The 16,311-nt window shown below is 34.7% G+C and overlaps 1 protein-coding gene across 1 annotated transcript in view; it reads left to right on the plus strand.

The window, feature by feature from the left end:
* The window catches only part of LOC144444895 (glycine receptor subunit alpha-2-like), a 62,802-nt gene that overhangs the window by 43,165 nt on the left and 3,326 nt on the right, over positions 1 to 16,311 (plus strand). The window contains exons 4-8 of the mRNA XM_078134445.1: positions 6,093 to 6,316; positions 12,654 to 12,736; positions 13,897 to 14,031; positions 14,552 to 14,781; positions 15,595 to 15,756. Of these exons, the coding sequence (XP_077990571.1) occupies positions 6,093 to 6,316; positions 12,654 to 12,736; positions 13,897 to 14,031; positions 14,552 to 14,781; positions 15,595 to 15,756 (834 nt within the window). The remainder of the gene's footprint in view (positions 1 to 6,092; positions 6,317 to 12,653; positions 12,737 to 13,896; positions 14,032 to 14,551; positions 14,782 to 15,594; positions 15,757 to 16,311) is intronic.

Below are 16,311 nucleotides of genomic sequence, written 5' to 3' on the forward strand. Positions count from 1 at the left end.
TACAAGGAGAATCTTAGCCAGTCTGTGTTAATTCGAGGACTCTGTGTCTCATTCAATTTACGGTACGTCATTATCGCTAAGGAAATATGTATATATGGTGTCTATCTCGACTGCTATTTCGACCAGTTTTAAGTGCATGGGAGAACACATAAAGAAATATAAAGGAATATGTTGTGTATACGTATATACTTTGTTCTCTGGATTCAAAATATCTAGGAAACTGATCTCTTAATGTGAACAACTGGCTACTCTATAATACCTAAAATCAATTAACAATGAGTGAAATGGAGCTGTGCCATGACTGTTCAAGGGTGTGCTGTGGCATGTGGCCACTCCGTTCATGATACTGTCAGATTGACAGACGTATCAAGTATAGATGCTATAATAACAACGAACGAATGAAGGAACGAATCTGGTAAATTGTACCGTAAGTGGAAACGTGCTATGACATAAGTTGAACGCATAAGTGGTTACTTTCTCTTGAGTTGTCAATTCAATATCGAAAAGGGAAATGGAATTCCGCGTCGACTAGCATGGTATGGAAGTGAGACTAAGGAGCTGACTGCACTCCGTGTTCTGTATGATGGGAATGAATACAATCACAGGATAAAAATACCAGATTTTATACAATGTCTGTGAAGGGACCCTCTGAAGTCGGCTGAAAATAAATTAAACTGCTTTTGTGCTGATGCTACAATCCTAAGCTGTCTTTTGATTGAACGTAATACAAAGTATTATATACGTTGGTATAACACCATGTGGAATATACACTAATTGTCTCGTTAGGGACTGCCCGCAATTGTTTGATTGGAATTGCTATTTTAATCTTAACGGGCAGCAACTGCCTATGAGTATAAAAAGGACTGAAATCAGGTTGTCAGCCACTTATTGCATAAACTCAGTTCAAACCATACCAGTTCAAGCGGAATTCCATTCCGATTCGATCATTTAACTGTTAAGTCAAAAATTATGTACTTGATTTATGATCAAACACGATTCGACCTACTCACTAATTCATACAGGTAAATTGGATTTTACCTGATACATGATATATATATATATATATATATAGTTTTGATAGTTCTGGAACTCTTTCTTGGTTCTATATATATATATAAATGTATGCACTAGTTCCAGCTATAGAGTGGGCGATATACATTTATGGACATTGGATTTTTACACTAATAAATGAACTTATTGTATTATTCGACACTTTGCTTCGAATCTTGTCGAAGGGTTGTATCTATTAAATAAACAAGGCATTTACTTGATTTATGATCAAACACGATTCGACCTACTCACTAATTCATACAGCTAAATTGCATTTTACCTGATACATGATATATATATATATATATATATATATATATATATATATATATATATATATATATATATATATATATATATAGTTTTGGTAGTACTGGAACTCTTTCTTGGGTGTAACTCGGAGTTTCACGCATATTGCGATCATCAGACACTCTGAGGCCTACTCTCTGGGTGTGCTGTATATATAGAGTGTAGACAATAGAAATACCATCACTATTGTCTGTGTCGGTGGGTAGGTGTTGTATGTGTGGAGGTGTTGGTTGTTATTGTGTGGGTTATTGGGTGCGGACAAGTAAGTGTTGGCGGGTTGTTCCATGTTGGGCTTTGACGTTCCGTTAGTTAACGGGTTTAATAGTTTAGGTGATAGATGCTCTATTGAAGTTGGACAAATAAAACTTATTCTCGTGTCGGCATTTGGATATCAACTCAGTTCTTTTGTTTAGTGTGGAGCTTTTGTCTATATATATATATATATATATATATATATATATATATATATATATATATATATATATATATATATAGTTTTGATAGTTCTGGAACTCTTTCTTGGTTCTATATATATATATAAATATATGCACTAGTTCCAGCTATAGAGTGGGCGATATACATTTATGGACATTGGATTTTTACACTAATACATGAACTTATTGTATTATTCGACACTTTGCTTCGAATCTTGTCGAAGGGTTGTATCTATTAAATAAACAAGGCATTTAAAAATGAATGGTATTAAGATGCTGGCTGAAATAAAAGCTGAAACAAAGCGTCATTTTACTTTAGAAAACCAAAGTATAATAAATGTCTTGAAAGTTTTTTTATTCTCTAATCCCATGTTCTGTATACGTGTTATCATTTGTAATATCGGACAGTGTCACAAATTAGTCAGCCAACCTATGAGTAATATTAGTCGATAAATTAGGTGATGAATTGGTCTTTGCATTACAATATATTTTCAAACTCTCCATGCTTCCAATTTACCAACATTTACCATTATTTATGTCTTGAAAGTGTCTTAAAAATGTCTTAAAAACCCAGAGTAGCGAAATACAAATAAGATACGAATAAACGTGGTTTGAAATAACAGTACATACAAATTCATCTGAAATCAAAAGGTTGGTAGCTGTGATGTCTTCACTAATGATACTTCATGATGCAGCCTTTGATCTAGTCGACGTATATAGTGGCAGTGTGCAATTATGATATTGTCCTGCAAGGCCGACTCATTGATATCACATATGACTACAAGCATTCATTATTACACTCAGCGGAGGTCCAATTTATGGCAAACAAGGTTATGTCGCCGTGTCTCTTACCCATCATTCCCTTGGCTTGAATACTTTTTTTTACGATTTGTAGTTCACTTTGTCATAGCAATTAACCAAAATATCTAAATTACTACAAATAATTGTAAAGATGGTCTTTTAAATTACGAACATCTCCTTTGAGCAAATTTGGGTTGTAGACAAGTGCGGGTTAGAAAGATGTTAATAATTTGTACTCGGACATAATATTGAAAAACAACGCCGGGATCCAACGGCGTTAATTAAGAAACATCCGATTCGTCAGACACACTAATGAAGACACTCAACGGTAATTAATTGTAAGATCAACTCATAATTGGCTATTACATCATCATTCAAACATGGGTATTTTAACTCGGACAGCCTTATACTCCAAATATACGAGAAGGACAACTGCTACAATTCAATATTTGATTCACTGCTAGACGTGGAAAGAAATACAACATTTATTTATGTAAATTTCATTACTTATAACAGTCCATAAATTGATATGTATTGGCTAGCAATAGTCGTGAATTAATAGGAATACACAATTACAACACAAACCAAGCGCGATGAAAGGTTTTATGATGCATTTCAGTGAGAGTCATTTATATTAATGAAACCACCAATGGCACCATGGTATAAATCAATTAGAAGGACAATATTCTCTTCAATTTTAACGTAATTATTAATAATGTTTAATCTATAACCTTTATTATTACAGAACATAATCTTTCTCAAATTGTAAATCAATCGGAAACGTTCTCTCTCTCTCTCTCTCTCTCTCTCTCTCTCTCTCTCTCTCTCTCTCTCTCTCTCTCTCTCTCTCTCTCATTTAATGAAAATGTGTAAACTATAATCAAGTTTAAGTTTAAGTTCAGATGTAAACCTAAATAGTCAAAACTATTCATACACGGTGATCTTTCAGTATATGGTGAAGCGGCATACACATGAACTATACATGGCATTTCTCAAACATATTCTCCCTTTAATCTATGTTGCCCTCTCTAGACCTGCGACTCGGTCATTGCATATGAGTGACACACGCACTGAAATTTGCAAACAGTTTTGTATTTTATAGCCATACGCGCTGATTCAAACGACAACTCATGATGTCTGCACGTCAGTGGCTAGGGCAGTATATCGCGACTACTATATTTAAAATATAGTTCAATCGCTCTGAGTTTTTAATTTCACATATGAGTTGGTACTTCTCTACTCATTCAATACGATAACTTTGATTAAAATCTTGCAAGTGGATATGTTTGATTCTTAATAAAATGTAAGATTATCATAGTCATGCTGTCATAAAACTACACATGTTATGACATTTTATCTATTATCCCTTGGGGTTTTTTTTTGTGGTATATGTTTAGAGTAGGTCCAGATTCAATTCTCAACTTAGCATTGAAATCCTGCCACAATATGTTAATATAGTACTATTCCTTAAAACCGTCAAAGACGACTACGGAAATCTGACTGGATTTATTGTATAAATTGCTCGTCCCCTGCCATTGCAGTTACGAAACTTAAGATAACCATGCCATGACTGTTTTGACACTGTTTGAACACAGATCTATTAGTAAGCTTTATAGAACTCGTGAAATGTCATTACAGCGGAACAAACAGAGTCAATACTTGTACGTCTTGTGCACAAGTTGGCATGCCTCAGTCTAAAATGTTCATTTAGATAAAGTCAGGTTTGTAATATGTGCAAATTGAATTTTCTTTCCATTCTATTAATAATAGCACCTGCCAATGACTTTGAGTGACGTAATCAGAATAGCAATCGATTGCAAGTGTAATAATAATTGGCGATTTCAGTTGCTGCCTTATGATACAGTCGCTAAGTGGAAGATGTCAGCTAATTTTGACATCTTTTCATTTAATACACATATTTATGCACATTTACACGTTTATCTTGTCCAATATGTCATTTAGTCTATGTTCCAGTCGTGTAATTAAATCAACCGAAGGAGTACTACTTTGTCAACGTTCCCTTCATTTGTCAGTTGAGAATATACTAACAGACTGGGCATTTTAAACTGATTCAATAGTTTAGTGTTTAGCAATAGGATAGCAGTCTAAGTAACTATATAGCTGTATGTACCTTTCCTTTCTTTTCCATCGTGATTCCCATAAAATGTTAAGTTTTCAGACGTTTATCATTTATTGGAGGTATAGAATTTCTTTTCCTGTAAAAGAATATGGCATAACTACAATTTCACCTCTGTTTGTTTTCGCTAATAAACTTTAATGGAAATGAAACGTTAGCGAGTTAGGCGTAGTCTCGGTTGAAAAGCTTCGACGTTTTAATATCCTGCCTGTCATTTCATAAGGTAGTCTGCAAAGTGGTACAGACAGTCTACAGATATGCAAGAAAGGAAATTCCAATAATAGTAACCAAAATTTTTAATGTGTTGTCATTTTAAGTGTAAGGAAACGATTTCATTAGTTCATGAAAGCGACGTAGATAAACCCGGAACATAATGGAACCAGTAAGCTTACATTCGAATCAAATCATAATCATGTACGCATACTATGTATATAAACCATGATTGTGAAATACACAAGAAAGAGTATGTTGATCAAATACACAATGCATATTAGGCGTAAAAAATTGTGTAGTTCAGATTATTCAATTTTAAAATACGTGCGGTAGGTAGGTAGCAACATTTTTTATTTTATTTTATTATATATTTTTTTCAAGTGTGAGTGGCTAGTTCAGGTTTTCCATTGTTTCCCAAATGGTCTCTGTGTTGTTTATTTCTTCCTATCAGATGTACAGTCATTACAGATTGGAAGAATAAATTTATATTGTTTTTTTTAAGTTGATGTCAGTTTTGGCACTTACTATTTCTCGCGAGACTTCACGATTTACGCGATTTTATTATTACTGCTGTTCTCCGAATATGTAAAAAAAATCCCACAAGGTTTAGGGTCGGCGTGAAAAACTAGGTGGGGTCGGGTAACTGGAACCAAACAACTTTTTTTTATTTGGCCTTAAATGAATGTATGCACTGACAGTAAGCTTATATCATATTAGAATTTAGATTAACACAGTATAATGCTCTACTCCCAATTATTGCTTTTCGTTTTAATCTCGTTATCACTTCACCAAGACATAATTATAATAGTATTCTATTGTGCATCCATCGGTCCATTTGATCTTTAGGTTCACCAATTCAATCGGAACGAGGTCAACTTCGCGTCAGAGTGTTGTGCACCAGTTCAGTTGCAAGTTTATTCATCGGCTACACGATGGGTGACTACTAAAAGCCTATCGCCGAAAATTGACTTTTCAAAGCTAACACCTACAGTGCAACTTTTAATCCACTTTTACTCGTATAGAAGTATACACGAAAGTGTGGATTTTAGAAAGCCTAACATGAAAGAGAAATTCCCGCGCTGCCTTTAGCAGACGACATTTAGCCTCTGAGAAATAAAATTATCATTTCTTTTTTTTTTACTCTTCAGGATTATTCAGTGACAATGTATGTAAGACAAATGTGGAATGATACTAGGCTTAGATTCAATGCAACTAACGCAATCGTCATTAATGGTAGCCACAAAAATAACATCTGGGTGCCGGATCTGTTTTTTACAAATGCGAAAGACTCGTCAGTACACATGAGCACATCCACAAAGGAAAGCATGTTACTGAGAGTAACTCCTGATGGCGAAGTGTTGTACACAATCAGGTAAGCCCAAGGGGATACATCTTTATACATGGATATTCATTCACACGCTGTACTTTCTTAAAGGGACACAGTTCAAAGGTGTGTATTGTGTTAAGTGATTGGATTAGTTTGATATTCATATTTTAATACTCCTTAATTTATTCTAATGTATTCCATCTACAGGGAAATGCTAAGTCTGTATTCAGACGCAGACTACATTTTGTCTTATTCCTAAAAAAAATTTTCTGAAATATGTTTTATTTATATACTAGATAGTAGTGTGCAAATACATAACCTATAACATAAAATCTAATAGTCAGCATGTACAATGCACATACAGAACGCGCGCTACTCACTCACTGAGGATTTGAACACATCAAATTATAATCTAATATCATACGACTTTATATCATTCCATTTAGCATGGAGTTGGAAATAAAATGTGCAGAGGAGCATAAAGTAAAATATATATGTACCTTCTAATAGTATAGAAATTATACGTTTACATCTCATTGGCTACATAACATTCTCTGCAACGATTTTTATATAGATGCGATATTTTAACAGTTTAGTTTGGATGATTCTATTAAAACGTTCTCAAAATAGTCCAGACTAATAAGGTCATGGATATAAAAAAGAGTTTTCTTAGTCGATATATTGACCATCTTAACCTCCGGTTGATACCAGATGACAACATACGGGAGTCAAGTGTGTCCTTTTGAAATACATTTAGTCACGAAATCTGAAATTAGCTCTTTCACACTATCTTAAAACTGACGCTAGCTCGTAGCATAGGGAATCTACTACATTGTGATATCTCGGAATAGTTGAAACTCGTCATCATTAAAGCTGTCGACGTTTAATGATTTTGTGAAGTTTTTCTTTTATTAATTTTGAATAAAAATCTATAACTGTCGGTTTTGATTTAAGTGGAGTCCTTTCTCTCTAAGTATCCCAGTAGCTATAACAATGACATGAATATTGAAAAAAAATTGTTAGCTTACATTAAAAGACACCATGTCATGTAAAATGATATTCACTCAAATAAAACGTCACGGTGGATAATGGGGTGTATGTGAAGTGAAAAGGTTTACTTTTCTAAACTATTCCCCGCCCTGGTAATATTTTATAGACTATGCGAACAACGGATTAGTTTGCTACCACGTATGCATACATACACACACACATACATACATACATACATACATACATACATACATACATACATACATACACACACACACACATATACATACATACATACATACATACATACATACATACATACATACATACATACAGACATACATACATACATACATACATACATACACACATACATACACATACATACATACATACATACACATACATACATACATACATACATACATACATACATACATACATACATACATACACACACGAATACATACATACATACATACATATATAGCCGCAAAATTATGAATCTGCGTGTGTGTGTGTGTGTGTGTGTGTGTGTGTGTGTGTGTGTGTGTTTTAATATAATGTAACCTATAAACCGTGGTTGGGAAAACAATGTATATCACATGTTATATGCCAAAGGCCTATGTTTGGTGCTTTTAACGTCTTTGGAAGTACCCATATCCGACAAAACTCCGGGATATATCTATCGTGAAGCAACATCATTCGTTCAATTAAAATTTGCAGACTTATTACTTATCCTGCTGTCGGATGCAGACGTCGAGTAGTTTGCACATGATACGCATGGATTGCCATAGCCTAAGTTAAACCCACTAAGGTACACTGCAATACTTAATATCATTGACCATGTCAAATTCGTAGTTTACAGAGGCTATAGGCTGATGTATAGATAAGTGACGTTTCTTGTTCATGTTACACAGCTCAGCTGTAACCGACTAAAACATTCCATGCAAAACATCCATTACCGCATTGTTTATCGACAAATATCGGTTTGGGCGTGTGTCTCGTCAGAGCTGCTATTGAAGACAGGAAAATTGAATTACTGCTACTGCTCTTTTGATGAGGTTTCAACAATTTTCACTTCATTTCCATTACAATAGAAGCCGTTAAAGTAGACCTTGATTAATTTCATCAAATGAATTCATTCTTAAATGTAAGACTTCAATTGAATCTGGGTAGGTATTTTGTCATCATAGAGGGCGCATACTTAGTTTCGTCACTGGTACTGCACTGCTTACCTTTATTGTATAATCGTTTCCCGTTTCTCCCTTTTCGCTGGTATTTTTCCCATGGGGTATCAGAAACGTTAAGTCGTGATTCACTTTATGGTTTGTAAGGGAATTCAAACGTCTGCAGAGTGCCATTAATTTTGTCACACACCGGAATGTAAACCAATTCGGGGACTTTTTTAAATCTCAGTTGCTATAGCTAATCCACGAGTATTATACACGTCCAATCAAATAGCAATAAACACATGCTAATGAAGGTCTTCGTCCTTACTACGAAATGAATAGTCGCGCCGTGAGACTAGTAAGTTATAAAGCGATCGTAAAACCATCAATACCAAATACCGATGACATACAAATATACAACAGAACCATGTCCATGACTGTCATGTTTAGTGGTAAGCATTTTGTTTTTTGAATTTATAAAATCTATCATAACTACGTTATCTACGTTCTAGACCATTTACAATAATGGAACTAATATGAAATTGAGGTAGGGACTGATTTGAAAATGGAATTAATATGAAATTGAGGTAAATACAATTTAATCCTAGTGTAATGTATATTAACAAGAATACCTACATATCAACATTTAATAACGTGTGATGATCAAAATATATATAACGTATGTTAAAGATATCATTCCTCAACATTATACTTACGTTCAGCCAAGGAAAATATGATTGACCTAGGAAACCTTTGTCACTACTCGTCTAGCGACTCGTAGTGATAGTATTTTCTGGTTTAGTGAAGGAAAATATTGGAAAATAACACAATTGTAACAGCATCAGTAATATCAAATACGAATTGTTGTGTGACATAGACGCGCGTTGTTGTGACGTAGAACGACCAGAGTGTATATTCCATATTATTTTTTTTTTAACTTGGCTCCGTACATGGTATAATACCTATTTATAATACTCATAAACGAGAAAGAGTGACATTTCCCTCTCACAGGTCTTTTCGTCCCATCAAGACAAATATTGCATATTTTCATATCTACAACATTTATAGTACAAACGTGACTATGCTGTAATTATCCGACATCTCTTTTCGATCGTCCACACTCGGCTATAAAAGTATACATTTTCCCATTTTCGAGCCCCTACATGAACATTGATGACACAAATATGTCTCTAGACATCTTTTTTAGATATAAAAAACAGCAGTGAAAATACTGACAGAAGAGTGAGATGTTATCAGAAATCTTGTGGTTCACGTTTACTCAGCTGTTGTAAGGCTGGGCTAACATTAACGACTTCTTTCGATGCATAACCGTGTAAAGACTGCAGTGATTGATGTGGCGATCAGTGTATAAATAGTACAGCGCCACGGGACTATCTCAAATGTCGGTGTTAATTTATCATTAACGGTGATCTATATACAAAGCAAAGGAACATCTCTCAACTTCTGGAATTCACAAAGTGTCCTCTCGAGATGGGCAAAATACAAGTGATCATTCATGGTGTCACGTGTTTGACAGTTTCTCGCTAGAAACATTACGATGCAGGTCATCGCCATTGATAATGTACAGGGAATACATATTAATATTTATTGATTGTAATCCTAGTTTATATCTACTACCAAGGGACCGCCCATTAGCAGTCCACTGCATGTGAAAGGCTCATGAAACATTTAAAGATACTCGTCAATCATTGGTCGTTTGAATCATTGAGGATCTCGATACACCTATGTTGTCCAATTTCAGTTGTTGTTTCAATAGATATTCATTGAATTACACTGCACTAGTATATTCCAAAACATATTACAGGCATAATAGTATTGATACTTTCTAAAACGTATCTTCACTCCACTCTGAGAACAGTCTGTGAACCCCTGTGTCGATAAATGGTGCTATGCAAACGTTCAATAAATGCATGAATATTTTCTGTTCAATACCGATTCTTGATAGATGACAACAGTGCTATTCTGTTGTAATTTTTCAGTTTCTTCAATAATATTACTGTGTCTCGGGAAAACTGTATAATTATATGTATGCCTATGTGAGAATGTAGCGGCATAAAATGCATTTTGTTTACGTCATCTTTCGTAGATTAAGAGTGGAAAACAATATACATACATCCTTTGTAAGTTTTCCAAAAATGGTCATTAACAAACAAATTAATATCCATGTTACTGTAAATTGTTACAGTTGTAAATTGAAACATTTTTAAGAATCCACATCCTTCACTTGACATGTTTTTTTTTTCCATTTTCCGCTTTTTCCCCTTTTCATCATATTGGCGGGCCTCCAATTTGGAAACAGTTTTCTTTTGAGTTCCGAGCGTGTGACACGCCATATGGAGGATATAGGCGGGGCATTGGTGTAATTACGTTTTCAGATTCCGGTAGAAATGGTTCGCACTCATTTCCGGCCAAACGTTTTGCTACAATTTTCCCCAATATTGCAACTCTCATGTTTAAATTGCATATTGCAAGGAAACACAATTTAGGTCGGATATGCTCTCAGTCTCCCAGTCCTCAGTCCTCATGTTAGGGCATGAAATGGCAAGCCAACTAGTTTATTAACAGGGGAAACCTTCGTGAGGCATTTCATTTCTCAGGGACATAATCACGGCATAATCAGTGAAATTGTCGTTCTATCTGTTACTTAGAGGAATTTCATTTGGAAGTGCAAGATGGTTTCCATGAAGATACGAACACTCGAACAAACGTATTACAACCAACCAACGACAGACAAGTATTTACAAACAGAACATGTTACAATTAGGGAAAGTAAACAAATGAATCGAAGTGGCACTTGACACTGAATGTTGGAATTACAGACAAGTATTATATTCTATCCATTGATAAGAACACTTTTAATATCTTTTTACACAATATCGCCGAGACCCCTTCCATCAATAATGGAGATTAAGACACAACACTGTCTGAGGTTGATATATAATATCCCTAACCAAGATCAATAGGATTAATTGGACTGAAAGAACAATACTACATCGAGCCGTTCGTTTTTCTGTCCCTAAATAGTGTGGTCAACATTACGCACTTATATGGTATACCGTACGCCACTGGCTCCCCTCCACTGTCTATGCTGCAACAGACTACCTCCAAGATAGCATGGGGGTAGAGCCCGAGATAAAACTATCAGAGGCAATTTACCTTAGTCTAGAGGCTAGCCGTCTTCTGTAGTTGTCTTCCAACTTCCAAATTCTTTTCCAATAGTTCCAACGAGTAGCCTCAAGACTAGATCTACATTCGTGATCTGTATTTGAGAACAAATGGTTGTCGAAGTCTACTTTCCTGTTACCATCACTACAATCATCTCCGAGCGTTACGATCCATATCGTAGATGCATTAGGTTATCATTAGTTGAGAGTTCCTTATTACTTTGTGTTCGATGTACTTTTTAAAGATATTTTTATGGCTCCATGGAAAACAGCCACTACTTTGTAGAAAGCTGATTGGATTCCAATAAAGAATAAGAATATGAATAAGAGACTCGTTTTCAGCCACGCCAACTTAGTTTTGTAAGAAATATATAAAGTTCATTTCTCCATGTCCTCAACTCTACGTGGATGGAATTTAAATTTATCGGATGCTGGTGTTATGCCAGACAAAGGTGTTATCTTTAAATTATGTACTTTCGGATTAGTGTCTAGAGGTAAAAACGTGATGAAAAAAAGTATTGCTTACGTGTTTCCCTTGATACCTTATACTCTTTCTTACTAGATGGTACAAACACCTTACAGCCCTCTTTTGAATGACAAATACGAGCGTACATACATACATACATACATACATACATACATACATACATACATACATACATACATACATACATACATACATACATGCATACATACATACATACATATATACACATGTATAAAAGGATAGACACTCTGATAGGCACACATGCAGAGACCAACCATTTGTATAGCTTTTTGTGTAGTTTCAAATCGAACTGTTGTAGCATGACAGTATGCTTCCTACTCGATAATCTTTGCACCTTATAATAACATATCATTGCAAAAGGAAGTAGACCATACTGACATGACCACGATTTCTGCTCCAATTTGAACGGTTATGATCCATCAGGGATAATATACACTCTAACTGACATCATCAAAATACTGTACCCATGGGCATACATGTCAAAGATGTCGTTAATAAGTTTTTTTTGTCAACGAAACTCTTTACAGACTTGGAGTAATTTTATCATGTCACATGAGTCTTGAGAACTTCCCTATGGACCAACAGGAGTGTAGCATCAACATCGAATCGTGTAAGTGGTAACTCTTATCATCTTTGCATCCACAGTAGTAATATACATTCAGGGATCAAATTAACATAATTATAAAGTAAGTGAGATAATTATGCAGACCGTCTCCAAACTCTGATTTTATCAGTATTAATAAATTATATAAGGTTTTAATGCGTTTATGAATTCAAAAACTTATCTTACTTAGACGAGAATCACTTCTATCCCTGGAGGACGTATTAGTACGGGGACTATTAGAATAAGAAAGAAATGTGAATGGTATGTCTTAGCGAAATAAAAACACGGTTAACACCCCGTACATTCTATATAATCACTACGACAATAATTGGTAGCTGCCAATATATGTGTGTGTCTGTGTATATATATATATATATATATATATATATATATATGTATGTGTGTGTGTGTGTGTTTGTGTGTCTGTATATATATATATATATATATAGGAAGTCAGTGGTAAGATTTGTCCGTAGTACAGTGCTCGATACGTCTGCACGCAGAGCGGAGTATATGTTGAGGGTAGAAGAAAATCAAGTCGGGTTTTTCGTCTCTACAAGCCTGTTTCGTGAGTAAATCACTCGTCAGGAGATGTTGATGTACTGAAACATCTCCTGATGAGTGATTTACTCACGAAACAGGCTTGTAGAGACGAAAAACCCGACTTGATTTTCTTCTACCCTCAACATATATATATATATATATATATATATATATATATATATATATATATATATATATATATATATATATATATATATATATATATATAATCAAAGTAGGTTGGTTTGAACTTGAGGTGCTTGGTTGTAACTCCGAGTTTCACGCTCGATGCGTTCATTCAAACCAACCTACTTTGATTATTCCCGCCCTGCTTACCCAAGCATCGAGCACTCTATTCTACGAGTTTGATACTATTTACTGTATATATATATATATATATATATATATATATATATATATATATATATATATATATATATATATTTGTGTGTGTGTATATGTGTGTGTACTTTTGCATTGATTATATTCACTGTTTTATAAAATTTCCATTTCCTAATCTACTATCCAATTACTTTCATCCTTCTATCTAACACCTATATAATATATATGTATATTCACACTTTTTATTTGTCTCTGGCTTACATTGCTTACATTTTCTTTAGTTTCTTACGCTACAAACGATCTTGAATTGACATGGCTACCTACTGATGCTGTTGTAGTTGATAAAAGTGTGCGACTACCCCAGTATACAATTAGTGATGTAGAATCGGAAACGAAAATTGGAGAATACCTTACAGGTAAAGAAAACCCATGTCGATACATGTCATAATATTGTCTAAATCAAGTTTTCGTCTCATCTGAAGATTTGTTCTGTGATAGGAGAACTAATTACTGCATGTTAGTGCATGAACTTGTCTGATTCGTGCTTCTAACGAGCAAGTAAATAAACAAACACACCGGTGCTTTTTCCTGGGTTGTGTAAATGTCTTGTGTACATGATGTAATGTTATATCATTTATGCCAGCAATTTATAGAATGTTGTAAATATGATATATATAATATTTAATACCCGATCCTTCACTTAAACCATTCGTATGGTGCTTCCCTAGTTAGCATATTGAGTGGTAAAGTTGAATGTCATTTCATGGACTGCTAAAATATGATGCTGCCAAAACCAATAACTATAGCGCAGGTGACAGCTGCTAATATAAGGAGAAAACTGGAGATCTTGCTACTGGTTTGCTCCCTTGACTGCCCACATATTGATATCGATGGCACTGCAGCTGTAACTAACACCGACTTCTACTTTTGATGTAGGTAACTTTGGTCAAGTTATAGTTCGGTTTAGTTTAGTGAGACAGATTGGATTTTACGTTCTTCAAGCCTACATTCCTAGTACATTGCTTGTTGTGTTATCATGGTTAGCACTTTGGATGGAAATAACGTCTGCTCCAGCCCGTGTTTCGTTGGGTATAACAACAGTATTAGCTCTCGTAACACAGGGAACGTGGATACGAGGTCAACTACCGAAGATTGCCTATGTTACGGTAAATTTCAATTTCTCCTTCTGCCCCTCCATGGAGACACCGCCGCTATCCTTATTCCCTATCAATACCTCCGTTTGTTTATATATCTACCCTCTTTTATATCTACCTAATGTAATAGCTCTGACGGTACTGCTTTTATCTTCCCAACACTCTTCCTCAGTTTGCAACTAATGTCAAATCTCCTTACTGTGTTTGTTTCATTGAGCCCTTTCTGTTAGCGGCATTTTAACACTGCTGTTCTGTGGAGCCTTTCCAAATATTTTCCCCTGTACAAAATGTAAATAGTTTCTTTCTAATATGAACACAAGACTTTCTATTATCAAATTATCTTTAATTAGCAACAGATATATACACAATTATCGCTAAAGGCCGAGCTAGCTGCGCTCTCTTTATTGTAGTGAACATATAGACGAGTATATTAACCTTAATATAGGTAAAGTGTTAAGACAAATTTGTAGTTGTATCACATACATCTAATGTAAACTCCACATTGCCTGACCTAATTTGCATACTAAAGATCAAATCACATTCTCACAAGTATATTAGGAATTCATACCATCACTCACGTTCTAACTAATCTTGTTTAAGAAAATGTTTTAACCAAAATTATTTCAAAACATAGCCAACAATAATAGTACGAATAAGAAAAAAATATTTACACATAAACAAATTATAAGTAGATCCCATCTTTGGTTCATTCATACCAAATATCTAAACGATCTGGTATTACATGTATGTATTTTGCAAGTCATTTGGTAAATTTACCGATTGCGCAGCTTTAGCCAATAGCATATACTTTCTTATCTTTGACAGGCAATTGACGTTTGGCTGGTATGTTGTCAGGTATTTGTGTTTGCCACTCTGATAGAATTCGCCTTGGTGTACTATATGCATGCCTATGAACAAGGCCAATATTCACTTCAAAGGGCAAAACGGGCGTCAAGAAAAGCACTGAAGTCTGGCATGAAGCAAACGGTAAACTTGTCTTCCAATATGTTTGTGATTTGTATTTGGTGCCATTTTATCGTGATACCGTCCAAGTCTGATTTGAAGTGTTCGTACTTTCTTATAACATGGGATGTTAAACTTCAGACCATTATACAAATAGTGGTCTGAGGTTAAACTTACAATAGGAATATTGCTTACGGCGGCCCAAAGATGACAAAGGAACAATACATTTGTGGAAGAAATAATTAAATTTTTGAAAGCAAAATATTCAGTACAAGGATAAAATATTTCTTTCATAGGACAAAACATTATTTTTTTGGTTCAACATAGAAATATCAAAGCAAAAAGTTCAAATTTGTAAGACAAAACGTTTTTCCAAGAGCAGAACATTTATTGGCATAACAGGATTTTTACCTTTTTGAGGCCCAAACTTTTTTCCCCAAGAATAAACTTTAATACTCTTTACAAAAATGTTACACCCCAAGAACAGACTTTGAAATTCCAAGTCAAAACTAAATTTGATGGTATGAGTTACTGTCGACAGTCGCTCGCGCCTTTTTTGCCCAAAGTTTTATCTAAACT

Source organism: Glandiceps talaboti, chromosome 13 (assembly GCF_964340395.1).
Source record: "Glandiceps talaboti chromosome 13, keGlaTala1.1, whole genome shotgun sequence".
In the NCBI taxonomy this organism is placed as follows: Eukaryota; Metazoa; Hemichordata; class Enteropneusta; family Spengelidae; genus Glandiceps; species Glandiceps talaboti.